General features: G+C 33.6%; 1 protein-coding gene across 5 annotated transcripts in view; it reads left to right on the top strand.

Annotated features, from left to right (window-relative positions):
- LOC149806871 (ubiquitin carboxyl-terminal hydrolase 24-like) overlaps nt 1–18,077 on the top strand; it is a 311,591-nt gene that overhangs the window by 24,055 nt on the left and 269,459 nt on the right. For all 5 annotated transcript variants that reach the window (XM_089959015.1, XM_089959005.1, XM_089958996.1 and 2 more), the window contains exons 7-11: nt 919–984; nt 2,265–2,405; nt 7,369–7,527; nt 11,474–11,594; nt 14,787–14,890. In XM_089959015.1, coding sequence (XP_089815141.1) covers nt 919–984; nt 2,265–2,405; nt 7,369–7,527; nt 11,474–11,594; nt 14,787–14,890 — 591 coding nt within the window. The remainder of the gene's footprint in view (nt 1–918; nt 985–2,264; nt 2,406–7,368; nt 7,528–11,473; nt 11,595–14,786; nt 14,891–18,077) is intronic.

The raw sequence follows: 18,077 nt of genomic DNA, 5'->3' as shown, positions 1-18,077 counted from the left end.
TATATATATATATATATATATATATATATATATATATATATATATATATAGATATATATATATATATTTGTGTGTGTTTATGTGTGTGTATATATATATATATATATATATATATATATATATTTGTGTGTGTGTATGTACACACATGTATATGTTTTTTTTTTTTTTTTTTTCTTTTATACCTCTAATTTCTTTCAACTTGTGGACTTACCTTTACAGGGACATGTAAGGGTAAACAAAAAGAGGAAAGTTTCAAAGTAGATAACATATCTTCATGACATTAGAAGTTCTGTAGTATTACCCTGGTTCTTCCACCACCATTAATACTGGCTGCCATGTATAGCCTATCGTGTGCTGAAAAATGGCGTTAAACCCAACAACAACAACCAACATGGCCATATGATCATATATGTTTAATTTGGAATGCATTTTGTAGAGTAAGAACTGTACTGTTTTGATAATGGACATGGTGTCAGAAGTTTTGCTTGGGATTTTTCCTTAACCCTCTCATGTATTTCTCATATTTAAAACATTTCTTTATGGAGCAAAGGCACTTGATTCCTCAATACACTTGCTAAAACCATTTATTTTTAGTCAGGGTCATAATGTTTGAGCAGACATTGATCTTCTCATAATATAGCAAGTGAGGAAATTTATTTATTCATACCTTTCTTGTGCAACACTTCATATTCATAATTACTTGTCATACTGTAAAGTAATAATACTTGTCATACTGTAAAGTAATAATACTTGTCATAGAGTAAATTAATTATACTTGTCATACTGTAAAGTAATAATACTTGTCATACTGTATAGTAATAATACTTGTCATACTGTATAGTAATAATACTTGTCATACTGTAAAGTAGTAATTACTTGTCATACTGTAAAGTAATTATACATTTTTATTTTGAACAGTTTGCCATTAAAGGTGGATTTAATCATTTGAAGAAAACTTTAGAGAATGATGACCTTGATGCACCTGTAAGTATCGTCATATATGCCTCCTCTACTCTGTAGAATATCATCATTTTATTTAAGCAGAAAAAAACGATTCTATTAAAATTTTAAAAACGAACTTTTGAATGTGTATTTAATTGTATTTTTCTCTAAAATTTGTCAAATGTGGCAAAGTTAGAACAAATTGATTGTTATATATTATTGTCTCACCTGCTTTAGCAAAGGTGATGTAAAGGTATTCCAGGTATGTAAAGGTATTGCTGTTGCTGTTTCAGCATTGGTTAAGGTTTGGGTTGAAGTTTGTCTTTAAGGTCAGACTCCTGATAAGGACAGCTTTCAGAATTGAAGTAAATAAATAAGAAACCCTGCCCTTTCATATGCATATAACCTAGCCTGCCATCTGACCATAGGAATGGTCCCAATCATTTGATAATCTTGGTTAAAGATTTTCTGGTTTTTAATATTTCTTAAGGGCCAACCCCTGTGATAGATATCAGTCCTACTGAGAATGTAGAATCAGTTAGCACTGATCTTTAAAATTTATGTATTCCTACCCTCTTTCTGAGCCACAGGCAAGATCAGTATTATTTCAAATCTTGGTTAAGAGTTGATTCAAGTTTGTATATGCCTGTCATGATGGAAAGTGTATCATTTGATGACATTCAGCTTTTGGTTCTCTGTTTTGTTTCTTCACAATAACTCAAGTTATCCAGTTATCAACCAGATGACACTGATCTACCATACCATCAGACTCGTAATGTAAGGGTAATTGGTTCAGTACCCATGCGACAACAGTAAGGAGTTTATAATACCAAGTTTTGTTAGTACATATTAGTGGCAACTTGTAAAACATGTTTATGTTATGACCTTGTCAGGATTTATAATCTAACTTTCTTTACTTAACAATGGTCCAGGCAGGTAAGTTTATAATGTCGATCTCTATACTTTACAGTGGTTCATTCCGATAACTTATAATCTAGATTTCTACACTTTACAGTGGTCCATTTATTTCTGCACTATACAGTGGTCCATTCAGATGAGTTTATAATGTTGATTTCTGCATTCTACAGTGGTCCATTTAAATAAGTTTATGAGCTAGATTTCTACACTTTACAGTGGTCCATTTACTTATATACTTTACAGTGGTCCATTTACATACTTTTATAACCAAGATTTCTACACTTTACGGTGATCTATATAGATAAGTTTATGATGTTGACTTCTGCACTTTACAGTGATCCATTTAGATAAGTCTCAGAATTAAGGATTTGGGTTGGTTGTTTAGTGAGTTTTCTGTATTTCAGTCCATAGCTGCTTTGCTCAGACCATTTGGAATGTGTGCAGAGTTTTTGAATCCTGACCTGGTGCGTGTAATGTTGAGTCAAGGAATGGAGAAATCTATCAAGTTTGTACAAAATTTGGAGGAGAAGGATTTTAAGGAAAAGGTATTATTAATCAAGTAAAATAAGTAATAAATCCATAAAATAAGCATGCATACTGTTAGATCTCTTTATTTTGATTACTGTGAAAATCCAGTGGAATTGGATAAAATTATTGTCAGGGGTAAGGCTTGTAAAGTTCCTGGCAAAAATGTAAACTCAGAAGGTTCGATTTTCTTTTCCCTACCAAAACAGATGGGGACCACACAAATCAAACTCATAACCAATTAAACTTGGGAACAAAAAACATTATAACAAAGCCTTTTGAATTTGGTCATGGAAATTAAACTAGAACCTTTTAAACAAAAAATAAACCCACTTTATCCAAGAACGTAAAAATGTCTTTACCTTTTGAATATCACAACAAAATTGTTTATTTTATCCAACTGTCTTCTGCTCTGTGCTTTCTGTGAACCAAAATGTTTACAAAATTTAAAGCTGATAACTTTTCCTATTTTACAAAAATATGTACATGAAGTAATCTGATTAAAATCAGATCTTCACTGTCTTACATGAAGATCTGACAGTCACAGCTTAGGTGTCATGTTCTGTTGACCTGTGGTGTTACCATAGTCGTTAATTTTATCAACTTCTCAGATGAAGTCTTTATTTTCATGTTTGGGAGACTGCGCATTACTGCTGAAGGGCATCAATCTGTGCAGAATGTTTTGATTTACTTTCAAATTTTTGAAAATTGAATCTCCATTGGCAAATTAAAAGGTCACCAGAACATTACCCCTAAGCTGTCACTGTCAGATCTTTGTGTAGGACAGTGGAGATCTGATTTTAATCAGATTGGTACATGAGGATGCTTGTTATGTTAGAAAGTCATGGAAGAAGTGATGTTTATATATACCTGTAATTAAAGTTATAAATTGTTATGTTACTTTGGTAAATATTGTATTCAGGATTATTGTTCGAAATTTGATGTGCATTTCTGTAGGACTGTCTCCAGCAGACCAGCTCCAAGTCGATCATTACGTTATGTTAGTCAAAATGTACAAGGGCTGGGCCCATTGCCAGACTATAGTGTATGTTAGTGATAGTGTACAAGGCCTGGGCCTGTTGCCAGACTATAGATAGCCAAAGTGTTCCAATATAAAATATAAACCTAAATTTGGCTGTCAGAGTTAACATTTCTGGTCAGCATGTTAATTGGAAATTTTGTTGCAACATTAAGTGCTGTTAAGTATGTGCATTTCTGGCTGAGAGTAAAAAAAACTGGCACATTTGAGTGATGACTGGTGCTTATAAAAGTTGTTTGGGCTGCAGAAAAATAGTATTTAACATGCCTAGGTGAATATTGCAAAACATGACATGCATACAGTTTTTCTACAATGGCTACCTTCTTCTTTATACTTCTTTCCTTGATGCTTTTCATTTTTAAAATTGGTAAGGGGGTACAAACAAACTGGAAGGTGTGAAAATACTATAGCTTGTTTGTTGTTGGCTATGGAAAATAGGTTTTGTTGTAGCTTTAGTAAAGTTATGATCATTAGGTGTGTATATGCTACTTGGTCTTAACCCCACCCCTATGCACAGATATGCACAGATATTCAGACTTCAAACCCAACCTCCCATATACGTACAAATGGGACAGTTCCTAACAAAACAGTGTTTAATCCAAAGCCAACATAAGATTCATGCCGAAACGTATGTGAACTCAAAAAGACCCCTGGTGCATTCATTATGTAAATTATTCTAGTGAATAAAAAGTAGGCATGGAATGAAAAGCAGCAGTTATATTACATGCTATGTATATTTTGGAGATGATGAACTGATCAAATGTTAAGCAACTTGACATGCACATAAACAAAATATAAATATAAAGTCAACAATATTTAATTCACCTACTATGATATCAATGTACTTAAATTTTGTGGAGAAAATGAAATGGCAGGATACAAAAGCAGAAGGTTGTAATAATCATTTAATTGTTAACAAGCCACAAGTAAGACATTATTACTGAATACTTGCATGGATATGACCACCACCAATGAAAATAACAACCGGTACCTATTAAGAATCTGAAGCATCAATGAAAAACCCCAACACATTTTGACTTGGATCAAACAAAGTTACTTTTAATCAGGTATGCATAGTATCATTTCTATGCAGAAATAACTAGAAGATTTGTCAAACAATGATCTGTTACTCACCAACTCATTGATTTCAAGATAATTTTCTTATTTTTGTTCCATAACATTAACCTTCTTTCCATATATTGCCACTTGTTACAATAGTTCCACTATTTCTTTCAAGTGTCACAGTAATTAAACAAAATTAATGCAACTGAGTCCAACCATTTTGTTTAAAGTGTCACATACATACGATGGTAAAGTGTTGCATAAGATGCTTCGTACACACATACGATGGTAAAGTGTCGCATAGGATGCTTCATACACACATACGATGGTAAAGTGTCACATAAGATGCTTCATACACACATACAATGGTAAAGTGTCGCATAAGATGCTTCATACACACATACGATGGTAAAGTGTCACATAAGATGCTTCATACACACATACAATGGTAAAGTGTCGCATAAGATGCTTCATACACACATACAATGGTAAAGTGTCATTGTTATAATGCTCTGCACTGCTTAATTCGTTCCAACTTTAAAGCATCATCAGTCTGATTTCTCCTGTGATAACCATTAAATAGTCCAAAAGAATTTAAACTGTAAACCAAAACATTGGAATTATCTATTGGAGCTGTACTTGGAATGACTGCATGTTGGAATTAAAATCTCCAATGGAGATTCCATTATACACAAGCAGTTGTTGTGTTGGCCACAAAAAAAAATGAAAACCAGTAAACATTCCTTTAACCAATTAACACAAGGTAACTAACGTGAAATCTACCCCCACCCCTTGCCGATTCTGTGCGTATTGGTCATCTTGAGTTAACTGGATGAAGAAATGTACATGAGGTTTTTGACCTTTAGAAATGAGTGTCTTACAGCAACGTTCGTAATAATTGAATAAATGGATTTTCACATGTCTTTTACCACCTTTTGATTAACTTGCTGAAAAAATAACAGAACTTACCTCTAAGGCAGTCAATTATTTTTCTAGGCTGTGCTTTCTCAACCAAATATCATGGTCGAAGACAAGTCTCACCACCATTACTGTCACAATCTGGCTACATTCTGTTCTTTTTGCAGCGCGCATTGTATTGGATCCGAATGATGCAACCCAAGTCTCACGAGACTAAAATTAATGTGGCCGCAGAATTTAAAGCTTCATTTTGTAAGGAGATTTATTAAAAAACCTGCTAGTTTTCATCATGGTTAAGAAAATAAAGACAGATTTTCACTTTGTTTATGATTAGTTAAACTACAAGTGCAGCGTCATGTGGTTGGCTTTCCCGATCTATTTTTAGCTGACCAAGAAGAATGTTTTATAGTTATATAAACACGGTGTGCATAACATAAATTACGAAATGTACATGGTCGAACATCCGCACACTTCTTAAATTTAAGATCAGATAAATTATGAATTTGATGCGGATGCAGGAGCTCATGGGTTCGATCCCCAACCGAGTCATACCAAAGACTTACAAAGATGGTGCTAACAGCTGCTCACTTGTTGCTCAGCATTAAGAGGTTAGTTTTAGGACTGGTCGGCCTGGTGTCAGGATAATGTGACAGGGTGGGAAATCATGCTACATGTCTGCAGCATTGAAAGAGCAGTGGTTTAGACTGCTAAGATCAAGTTTGTGTCCCGCACATAATTTACACAATAAAAAAAGTTTTAAAAGAAATATAGACTAGTCTATTCCTGTCCACAAGATCAATTGAGACAACAACAAAAAATAGTCTTTGATTCAGCTTTGACCTATAATTGATTTGCCTTTCTTAAATAATAATGAGAATATGAATTAAAAAAAAGACCAGTTACAACAGTGGGATTTCAAGCTTGAAATTCTATACCAATGCTGTACATTTTGCAGTGTCAAATGTCTTGTTAATGGGAAATTAACTTCATCAACAGCATGTCTTTGGATCTTAATGTGTTGCTATTAATGTTCATATTTATTATTGTGAAAAAAACCCAGCTAAGTGATGGTGGTAATTCATGAAGAATTATCTACTTTGTATGCATTGTGCTTGCTGTGGAAGATAAAGTGATGGAAACCAACAGTCATGTAATGAAAGATAGAGATATCCTCAGACGAGTGTTCTACACTGGAAAACTTGACCATACCCATATAGGAATGTGGGAATAAGAGAATCTGCTTTTGTGTTGGTGTGGGATAAGAAAATTCCACCAAGGATAGAAATGAAGATTTCGGAGTACCTGCCTCAGATATAGTTTGATTTGCCTATTCCACATGGGTTTTGGTTTTCTCATTGTTTTCTTTTAATCCTTGGTTATGATGGAAAATAAAATAGGGGGAATCATCAAGTAGCTTGAAGAGTCTTATGAATGGGGAATATTTGTCAGAGGTTTGTCTCCATGATTACATAATAGTTAAGTTTGTTACGAATAGCCATCATTATTATACTCAGTATCATGCTTACTTGTGGGTTAAAAGTGTGCATTTAGAAGCAGTTGTTCATATTTCATGACACAAGTCATAGACACATTCAATGTGTAGAACAGGAAAAGACATTAAAAGTCTTAATGTAGAGGACTTGCCAAATGATTGATAAAGATGTCATAGATTAAGTTTGAGTTTTTAGTCTTCAGAATTATACATGGGTGTAGCACAAGTAGAAATTTTATTTAGGACAAGTAAAAGTTCCAAGTCACTTGATCTGCAGGACAAGTGGCTACATTAAATTTTTGGGAGTCTTGGTTAAGGTCTCTTTAATGCTGTGATTTGTTGGGTACCAGTTTTTATGGATAATCTTGACGATGAATGTAAAGTCACCATGAAATCTGATATTGATCTATGTTATTTTAGCCTGTTTAATAGCACATTGTTCTCCATGGATTCTTGCTCTCTTTATTTACAGAAAGTTGGCAGTGTGTCAGATCTCTTGGCTTCTATGAAGCTCCTCTGTATTCACATGTGGTCAACAGACATTAAAGCCCTGGATGACTTACGCCTGGATATAGCCCTCAGGATGCTGAAATCCCCACACTTTAATGCCAAGATGAATTCCCTTAAGGAGGTAAGCTCTAAGGATGTTCATTTGTGTATTATCGTATTTGCTAATCAGATTTGAATGATGTAAATTTTACATGATGTCACTTGCTACTTAAGTGCTGCTAGGATTTCTTGGAGAGATTGGACATAAGAGTTATTCAATTTTGACAAATATCTAATATAAAGTAATGTAAAAGAAAATTGATTACACAGTTTTAATAATGTATAACAGAAGGGTGTACAAGACTTTAATAAATCTTTAATAACTGCCCAAAAGATTGTGCATTGTTTCTGTTAAAGATAATTGGTGTTATTTCAGTCATTGTGTTATATGGAAAGTAATTCACTCACCAACACACTTTTCTTTGGTAAGATAAAGTAATTCACCCACCAATCCTCACTTTTCTTTGATAAGAGAAAGTGATTCACTCACCAACACACTTATTTGATAAGAAAAAGTTATTCACTCATCCAACACACTCTTTTTTGATAAGAGAAAGTAATTCACTCACCAAAACACATTTTTCTTTGATAAGAAAGAGCTGTTTGTTTTAGAAATATTTGTTGTTGCTGTTTTGGGTTGAATGCCCATTTATAAATAAAGATAGGCTGTTAATGGTGGCAAGTATAACCGGTAGAGGAATAACCTGGGGAAAACCCCAGTAAGAAGCACTGACCCACAGGAAGGTACTGGTAGCTTTCTCACATACCCACATTGGCTGATCCTGAGATTCAAACCCAGAGTCCTTCTATGTTATCTATGAGATCACAGCAAAAATATTATTCATTCCCATTGTATGTTATATGTTTGATGAGTGCACTTTTAATGTAGGTTAAATCACATATTAGAGCAGTTTATAATTCAGACATTTTTTAATTTTTGCAGACAATAAAGGTGTGTGGCCCTTATGGCATTAATATCACTGTCAATTTTAAGATTTATTCTGATTTGTAAGGTTCTTTAGGATAGCATTCTTTGGTAGGGGACACAAAGTCTGTATTTGCTTGAAATCATTTAATAAATACTATGGGCTTTTCTAGTTGTTTTTGGTGATATTTACTTTGTGTGTGTGTAGATAGAGAGAGAGAGACTGTTTTAGTTTGGCTATTTCCTTGTTTCCTTCATCTCAGCATTTCTGTAGCTCAGTGATTGTTCATGGAAGGATCTTGAAATGTAGATAGGATTACCAAAGTGTTTCTCACATGAACAATTTCAACTTGATTAGTATCAACATACAGAGCAATACCAATCGATCAGTCAATACATGCTGATAAATGGTGATCTGTGTACATGGAATCTGCCACGTTGGTCCTGGATATATTGAAGAGTCCATGTTTGATACAAAATTTAGTGGTGGTCTGTGAACATATCATAGGTAAACAGGACTCATCGTCTACTCATTAGACAAAACAGATAATGGGTAGAAATTCAAATTAGTTAATTAGTAGAAATTCAAATTAGTTAATGCTGCAGATGATGTTATACCATCAGTATCAAATGCCTGACTTCCACACGCATCATTGTGCTAATTTGACTCCTTTTTTTTCATGAATTAAGGATTAAGTAGCACATTGTATTCAGTTTATAGGAAGATTTAAGAAATGCTTACGGTCCAGTGGGCTGCAGCTGGTAATATATGACAGATATGTGGCTTAAAATGGTTAGTCCTGGACTCCAGACCACTGTAATTTTCAGACCCTGGCCTAGCTTGTAAAGGCAGTCTCCAAATTTTTTTTCCACAGTTGACAGCTCGTTGACTGAGTTTTGATTTGTCACATGTTCATTGCCCCACTAGAGTCCCATATTCATTTAATTGTTTTTTGCAGTTCATTTGATGTGATCACACCACACACTTGGCACCTGTTTAGTTGTGGCCAGATTCCACAGACTGTATAATTTTAGTGTCACTTGGGGAAGCCCAATTCACTATCCACATAAATGTTGCCATCAGTGTACTGTCATTGAGCAATCATACGTCGTGAATAGATCAAAATTAATGTAATGCTTAAAATGGCATATTCAAGTTGAAAGTTATGGACTTTGCAGATATACAACAACTGTACTACAGAACACGAATTTGGCATTTTGAGAGAAAACAGTATTTGACTGGTGAGGGTAGTGACAGGCATTTGAAGAAAATTAAATGGTATTTTAAATAAAAATGGATTTAAAATGTCAACCAGTATGAATTTTTGTGGATTTTAATGCATAATGCTGGACAAAATGTATGTTTTCAATTTCTTTGTAATATATTCAAGGTAATAGTATAATTCTGTTTTAGTTTTTTGCTGTACTGGTTATAGACCAGAATAGCTTAGCAAATGGCCTGTTGTTCAGCATCCATCATCTATGTAATTGTTAGCTCAATTAGTCAAGATGGTAGGGATGAAAACAAATAAGCATAGTAAGAATTCAACAAATAATTTATTTCCCTACAATACAAAGTGAAAATTAAAAGGAACATACAGTATTGTGAATTAAATTCCAAATAGTCAGAAAAGTTCTATCACAAGTCCAAAAGTACAGATTATTAAAAATTAATTCCAGTAGTGTTCTGAATGAATTCTTATCTTGAATGTACTGTTGCACCAGTAGTCTGGAACAGTGTTGATGTACTAACACTCCTGCTGTATGACAGTGATATTATCCAAAATGTCTCTAAATGAATTAACAGTAATCCCCAAAATAGTGATTTAGTCTGAAAGCATTAATGGACACTTTGTAATTCCAGTGAATAATTTAAATAAAATCATCTAAAAAATTAACTGAACAGACTAAAAGACTGATTCCATTTCAGATGTTAAGATAGGGATTAATAGTTCTGACGTAAACAAACATAATTTAAAAACCTAAGACACAATAAAAGGATCAGGATGAGTGTCACAAGTTTATTTCCAGAACACTTAAAGTTACAAACAAGATCAGGCCTATTACTAAAACTTCAGAAAAGAACATGACAGACATCAGGCAGACAAGGAATTCCCAAGGGGAAAGATAATGTCCTGAACTCAAATTCAAATTAACATGTTTACCTACCAACAATAATAATCTAAACAAACTCCTACCCTCAGTTATGGACAAAAGTCAATCACACAATACAGATTAAATATATGTAACAACGTGCAGCCCTAGATATCCAAATTTTCTCTCCCCACAGATGCCCTTTGAGTATTAAAATTTACATTTTGAAAATAACTGTCAGAGTTTTAGTGCAGTTTATTTAATGCAGATATGAATATTAACAGATATATAGCAGTTCAAAATACATTAACAATGTTTTAATGCTGAAAAATCCTTTATATGACTTCATTTATCAACACTGATATCAAATTGTTTCAAGGAACTTTTTGTTTTTACATCATAGCTAAGATATATTAGGAGACAAATTGTATTATCAGGACAGTCCTGGTATAATTTGTAATGCATGTGCATATAGCATAGTTTAGTCAAGTAGGGGTGTACATTTTTGCAAGAGATACATGAAATAAAAGAGATTAACAAGATCTCAGTCAAGTCAGATCTATTTATAGAAATGTCACAATATTGTAGGTTGTGTTAATTTTGATGACAAATACGTAGGAAAAGGTAACCTGTCCAACTCATGAGCACTTTATTATAGCAAGTTTCTAATATTATTATTTTTGTGTGGTTTGAGTGTCACTTGTAAAACATTATTGGCTATCCAGCTGAGGAAATGGGAGCTAAGTGCCTTTCCCAAGGACATATCAAGACACAGACTATGTTAGCATAAGATTAAACTGAATTTGTAACCCTTGAATTATGAGTTAGATGCTTTGGCAGCTGAGCAGGTGCTGCCCCAGCTAATGTTAATAAATACAAATTAGAGCTTGTTGTTGTCAATTGTTACTTTGTTCTCCTTTGCTTAATTTTAGTATGTTTGTGTGTTTTATTATGATTTACACTGTACAGTATACTTTGGTCCATAATTTATAAATTTCGTTTATTATAGGTCACTAAGCTAATTGAAGATGCGACAAGTACAAAATTTCCTCGTGTCAAGACAGCCATTGGTTCAGAGAAGATTCAGGATTGGATGGTTAAGAACAAAGTCCTTTCAATAGCCTTAGAAGGTCAGCTTTCTTTAAGAACCTGAATTCTGCTATTTCTTTGTTCAGCAATGATATGTGTTGTGCTGATAAAACAAAATTTCTTGTAGACATCATAATGATACGGCTGAAAAATTGTTAAAGCTACATTAAAAATCTAAATCAATCATGCACACACACACACACACACACACACACACACACACACAGAGTTTCTTCAATACCATATTTATCCATTGATAGGCTCACACTAGACCATAAGTTTACCCTTCATTTTCAACAATTTATGGCAGATATTTTTTTTAAGAAGTCTACAACCTATATTTTGTCCACATTTTTGGGCTGGCCACCTGGTCTTATTGTGGGAGAAAAAGTGTTAAATACATGCACATAGACATGATTACTTTGGCTATGTACAGATGTAATGGGAAATACAAGGTGACAATAATTGCTGGAAATAATGATAGCAAGGTGACCCCCTCCCCATCCCAATTTATTCTTACATCCAGATAACATCATATAGGGTGATTAATACTCTTATCAGAGACAATAAGGCACAATGCAGTGTACAACATAACAAATAGTATGTTATATATTATTGTTATAATGGGATTTCAGTATATTTGACATGGAGAATGAAGACTTTTATGTATTATGTGTCCTGCATTGAGCTGTATGAACATTTGTAGTAATTACATCCATCAGTCTCTCTACCCATTAATACTTGTTTTAACCACCAAAAGTTTAGCAATCTGTACACATAATCGGATACCATTTGGTGGTGAACTGCCTCTTAGATGTAGACGTGCCATTTTTAAAGGTTACTTATTTTCAGGTCTAGTTCATCAGAGTTATTGCCCCTTTTTTCATCAGTTTTAAATCTCCATTACAGCAGACCAGCATATTCTACAACATATTCTAAATGCAGTTAGGTGTGTACATTGTCAAATAGACCTAAATGTGCCTTCTAAAGCTTTTATTTTGTCGACTTCATTTTGGATAGTTATAACATTGAAAACTTTGTATTTTCACATGGGACATCGCTTGTAACTGACACATCTCAAAAACCATTTAACTTATTCTGATTCAGTTTTGTATGACCTAGATATATCTTATTATGTGTTTTTCTCTTGTCAGCTTCATTTTGGATAGTTATAGGCCTTTACAATTAACTTCATATCTTCACATGAGATGTTGTTTATAACTGTCACAGATCAAAAACTATTCATCATTCTCTGATGCAGTTGATTATGAACACCTTATCACAGACTTAGCTGTGTCTTTTAATGGTTTTGTTTTATCTCATCATGGGAATATAGGGTTTTGTTTTATCTCATCATGGGGATATGTGGTTTTGTTTTATCTCATCATGGGGATATAGGGTTTTGTTTTATCTCATCATGGGGATATATGTTTTGTTTTATCTTATCATGAGTATATAGAGTTTTGTTTTATCTCATCATGGGGATATATGGTTTTGTTTTATCTCATCATGGGGATATAGAGTTTTGTTTTATCTCATCATGGGGATATATGTTTTGTTTTATCTCATCATGTGGATATAGGGTTCTTGCCCATGACAGTTAACTTTTATATCTCCACATGGGATTTTACTTGTAGCTAGTAGTTCATGAATCATTCAAGATAATTTCTGCAATTTGGTATGAACATTGTATTATAGAACCAGATGTACTTCTTGGACAGTTTTGTCATGTCCCGTTGACACTTGCCTTGATGTATTCACATGAGATGCTGCTCAAGAACTATTCAACGTATTCTAATGTATGGACTTGCATAACACTGAATGGTATTGGATAAGATTCATGTGCCTATATGCACCATGTTAGATGAAAATTGACACTGCCGTATGTTCTGGTTCAACCATCAACATGTATATATTTGTATGCTCATAAAAGAATGGAGAAATTTTTAGTATGCGTTTCCTATTCTTGGCAGACACTTTTGCTAATATTGATGGAGATACTATGGGTTAATTTATCCATATCACAAGTATTACAATTTTACCCCATGGCCAACCATTTAGAACTATTTAGTGCCACCATTACATGTTCCTTTCATGGGTTTAGTCTTGTCTACTTCATTTAGAATCGACCTTGTGTGACCATATGATCTAAAGCACTCACCTTTACAGAAAACTCGCATCTAACCGCTCTCTTCTTGGGTTTGAGTCTTGGCTGGGCCAAATATGGGTATATGAGAAAGCTTGCCAGTAGCTTCCCATGGATTGGTAGTTTTTCCGGGGGTTTCCTGGGTTCTTCTTCCTTCACTAAATATACTGGCTGCCATGTAGAGCGTACATGTGCAGAAAAATAATGTTAAACCACGAACCAAATTATTTTGGACAGAGTTATGTTCCTTATACAGCAATTCATCGTATAATTAGCATAGCTTAAGAACTATTCAACATATTTGTATGCAACTGGCAGAAAGTTTACACCTTGATTGTTTGTTATGTGTTCTTGTGCCCTCTTTTTGGTGCTATTTTTGGACAGATTTATGGCCCTTGTCAATCATATCATTTTGGATGACAGACTTCAGGCAGATGCATAAAGTTACAGCCAGGACTTGGGTAGGCTACTGATAGACTTATGTTCAGTAAACAATTAAACAGGTCTGGTGTAGATCAGTTGAGTATCATATTACCCATTAGCATGACAGGAATTTGGTTAAAAATATCTTGGGTGGTAAACAGGTCTGATGTAGTTCAGTAAAGTTCCAAAGTATCAGATAGCATGATTGACTTGTTTGTTAAACTTTTCTGGGGTGGTAAACAGTTTTGGAATACTTCAGTAAAGTGCAAAAAAGTATTAATTATCATGATACAATTCTGTTTCATAAGCAGTTCTGTGGTAGGGGTAGTAAAGTGCTCACATATCAGTTAACATGATAGACTTCTGTTTGGTAAACAGATCTTGGGTGGTAAATAGGTTTGGCGTAGTTTAGTAAATTGCCAAAGTATCAATTAATAGGAAAGACTTCTGTTTGGTAAACAGATCTTGGGTGGTAAATAGGTTTGCGTAGTTCAGTAAATTGCCAAAGTATCAATTATTATGAAAGACTTCTGTTTGGTAAACATATCTGGGGTATGAACAGGTCTCATAGTTCAGCACAGTATCAATTAGCAATGATATAAAGACAAAGTGAAGCGTACCGAATTTATTATTATTATATATTCAAATTCTGCTTGAATTGCAGGCAATATTGATCAGGCACAATACTGTGATAAAATTAAAGGCATCGTGGACTTCTTGGGGACAGAGCTGTCGCTAGATGAACTCTCCATGATCTGGAAGCTACAAGTATGTCATGTCTTTACTTCTTTGCACATATCATTTTTCCTTTTACAAAGTTTGGTTTGGTTTGATAAGGATATTTGGAAACATGCATATCACTTTATTTCAGTGACAACACTGGTATTACCTTTGTACGGTTATCTCCATCAGTGACAACAGTGGTATTACCTTTGTAGTGATATCTCCATCAGTGACAACAGTGGTATTACCTTTGCAGTGTTATCTCCATCAGTGACAACAGTGGTATTACCTTTGTATGGTTATATTCATCAGTGACAACAGTGGTATTACCTTTGTAGTGATATCTCCATCAGTGACAACAGTGGTATTACCTTTGTATGGTTATCTTCATCAGTGACAACAGTGGTATTACCTTTGTACGGTTATCTTCATCAGTGGCATTGTATTTATAGGGTTGTTTCCATCAGTGAAATTACATTTGTAGGGTTATATATCAACAGTGGCACTGTATTTGTAATTTTACATAAAATTTGGTTGAAAGTTTTATGTCCAAAATTTAGAAAGTTGTATAACATTAAGTTACTGTGCAGTTTTTAAGATAGGGAAAGGTTTAATAGAATGCTTTACTTTTTTTAAAAATAAAAAGATTACTTGAAAAGTTCATTTGTCTGCCACATGTTGTCAGTCAGTCATTGTAAATTTAATGCCAAAATGGCAAAATCTCATTTTGACTCCTTTCTTGATAAGTAAATAGTTGCACATATTTATTTACTTTAGATGAACTCTTGATGGATTGGAAAACTAAACTGTCATGTTTCATCACATCATTTGCAAATATTTTTTAACCTGTAGATTATTAATTTTCACTAATGCTGTCTTACATGTACAAAATTACTTCTTGACAGCTTAACATTTTCATATAAAGTTTGTGAAATCCTTTCCATACAGTTGAACATGTTTTTGAATAATAAAAAAATTCAGTAGGAAAACTGATTTTAATGAGAATTCTGTAATAGTATTGATTAGTTGGGGTTTTCTAAGCTCTATGATTGTTTGCCAGCTGATAGCAAGTTTAATAGCAAGAATTATAGTTTTTTTTATTAGTCTTTGGTGATACAGTTCCTTAATACATTTACACTACTTGAATAGTCTTTGGGATACAGTTTGTAATGCATTTACACTGCTTGATTTGTCTTTGGGATACAGTTCCATAAAGTATTTACACTATTTGATTTGTCTTTGTTCGTAAATTTCTATAATAAATTTAAACTGCTTTATTAGTCTTTGGGATACAGTTCATTAATGCATTTACACTGCTTGATTTGTCTTTGGGATACAGACCCTTGATGCATTTACACTGCTTGATTAGTCTTTGGGATACAGTTCATTAATGCATTTACACTGCTTGATTAGTCTTTGGGATACAGTTTGTAATGCATTTACACTGCTTGATTAGTCTTTGGGATACAGTTCCTTAATGCATTTACACTGCTTGATTAGTCTTTGGGATACAGTTTGTAATGCATTTACACTGCTTGATTAGTCTTTGGGATACAGTTCCTTAATGCATTTACACTACTTGATTAGTCTTTGGGATACAGTTTGTAATGCATTTACACTGCTTGATTAGTCTTTGGGATACAGTTCCTTAATGCATTTACTCTACTTGATTAGTCTTCGGGATACAGTTTGTAATGCATTTACACTGCTTGATTAGTCTTTGGGATACAGACCCTTGATGCATTTACACTGCTTTATTAGTCTTTGGGGTACAGTTCCTTGATACATTTACACTACTTGATTAGTCTTTGGGATACAGTTTGTAATGCATTTACACTGCTTGATTTGCCTTTGGGATACAGTTCCATAAAGTATTTACACTATTTGATTTGTCTTTGTTCATAAATTTCTATAATAAATTTACACTGCTTTATTAGTCTTTGGGATACAGTTCCTTAATGCATTTACACTGCTTGATTTGTCTTTGGGATACAGTTCCTTAATGCATTTACACTGCTTGATTAGTATTTGGGATACAGTTCATTAATGCATTTACACTGCTTGATTAGTCTTTGGAATACAGTTCCTTAATGCATTTACACTGCTTGATTAGTCTTTGGGATACAGTCCCTTAATGCATTTACATTGCTTTATTAGTCTTTGGGATACAGTTTGTAATGCATTTACACTGCTTGATTAGTCTTTGGGATACAGACCCATAATGCATTTACAGTGCTTGATTAGTCTTTGGGATACAGTTCCTTAATGCATTTACACTGCTTGATTAGTCTTTGGGATACAGTTGCATCATACATTTACTCTGTTTAATTTGTCTTTGGGATACAGTTACTTAAAGTATTTAGACCCTTGATTAGTCTTTGGGATAAACTTCCTTAATGCATTTACACTGCTTGATTAGCCTTTGGGATAATGTTCCATCAGATATTTACACTGTTTAATTAGCCAGTGGTGATATAGTTCCTTTACACATCACAAGTTCAGAATACAACACATTTGCAGAAAAAATGTTTGACTTCAGTATTGTAGATATAATTTTCCTACATGGTTTTGTATTATATGTCATCTGATTCATCAATATTCATAACTTTATTTTTCTACATGGATTTTTATTGTGTGCTATCAGCAAAATTTTCAGTGGAATATTATGTGTTTGACGTTGTTGACATTTGAACAAATTTGAATGTTGGTATGAAAGTCTGTGTCAGAAAACCAAATGTTTTTGCTAAATAATGCATTTTTTAATCACACATTCCTTAAATGTTTAGTGTTCTTACTTTCTTAGTAATTAAAACCCAAACTAAAACAAAACTCAGAATGAAAATCAACCTAAACTGCAGATGTTTTTAACACAGCCAAAATTGGTCACTGGTTATAGTATGCATTCCTGTAATAAATAATTTTTTTTTATGCTTGGCAGTGAGATACTAGATTTTACAAGTCAAATAATTGTGATAATTCACTGGAGGAAATTATGATAACAAGGTAACTGTGAAATTCTTCGATGCTTACATGGTCAAGTAGTAAAGATGGCTGCCTCCTGTTAAAGATGGTTTGAGTTCAGATCCAACAAGGTGTGATTTTTTTCTTAATGTGCTATTTTACTTTGAATTGGGAAGGAAATTATGTAACTGTTTATATTTTCTGTTGACTGCTCTGGAGGCCTAAGTGGTTAGAGTGTTCACCTCGGATGTAGGAGGTAACAGGTTTGAAT

Source organism: Sinohyriopsis cumingii, chromosome 1, assembly GCF_028554795.1.
Source record: "Sinohyriopsis cumingii isolate HCF-2022 chromosome 1, ASM2855479v2, whole genome shotgun sequence".
In the NCBI taxonomy this organism is placed as follows: Eukaryota; Metazoa; Mollusca; class Bivalvia; order Unionida; family Unionidae; genus Sinohyriopsis; species Sinohyriopsis cumingii.
Note: the sequence above shows the minus strand (reverse complement) of the source record. Positions and strands in the feature narration are given on the sequence as shown.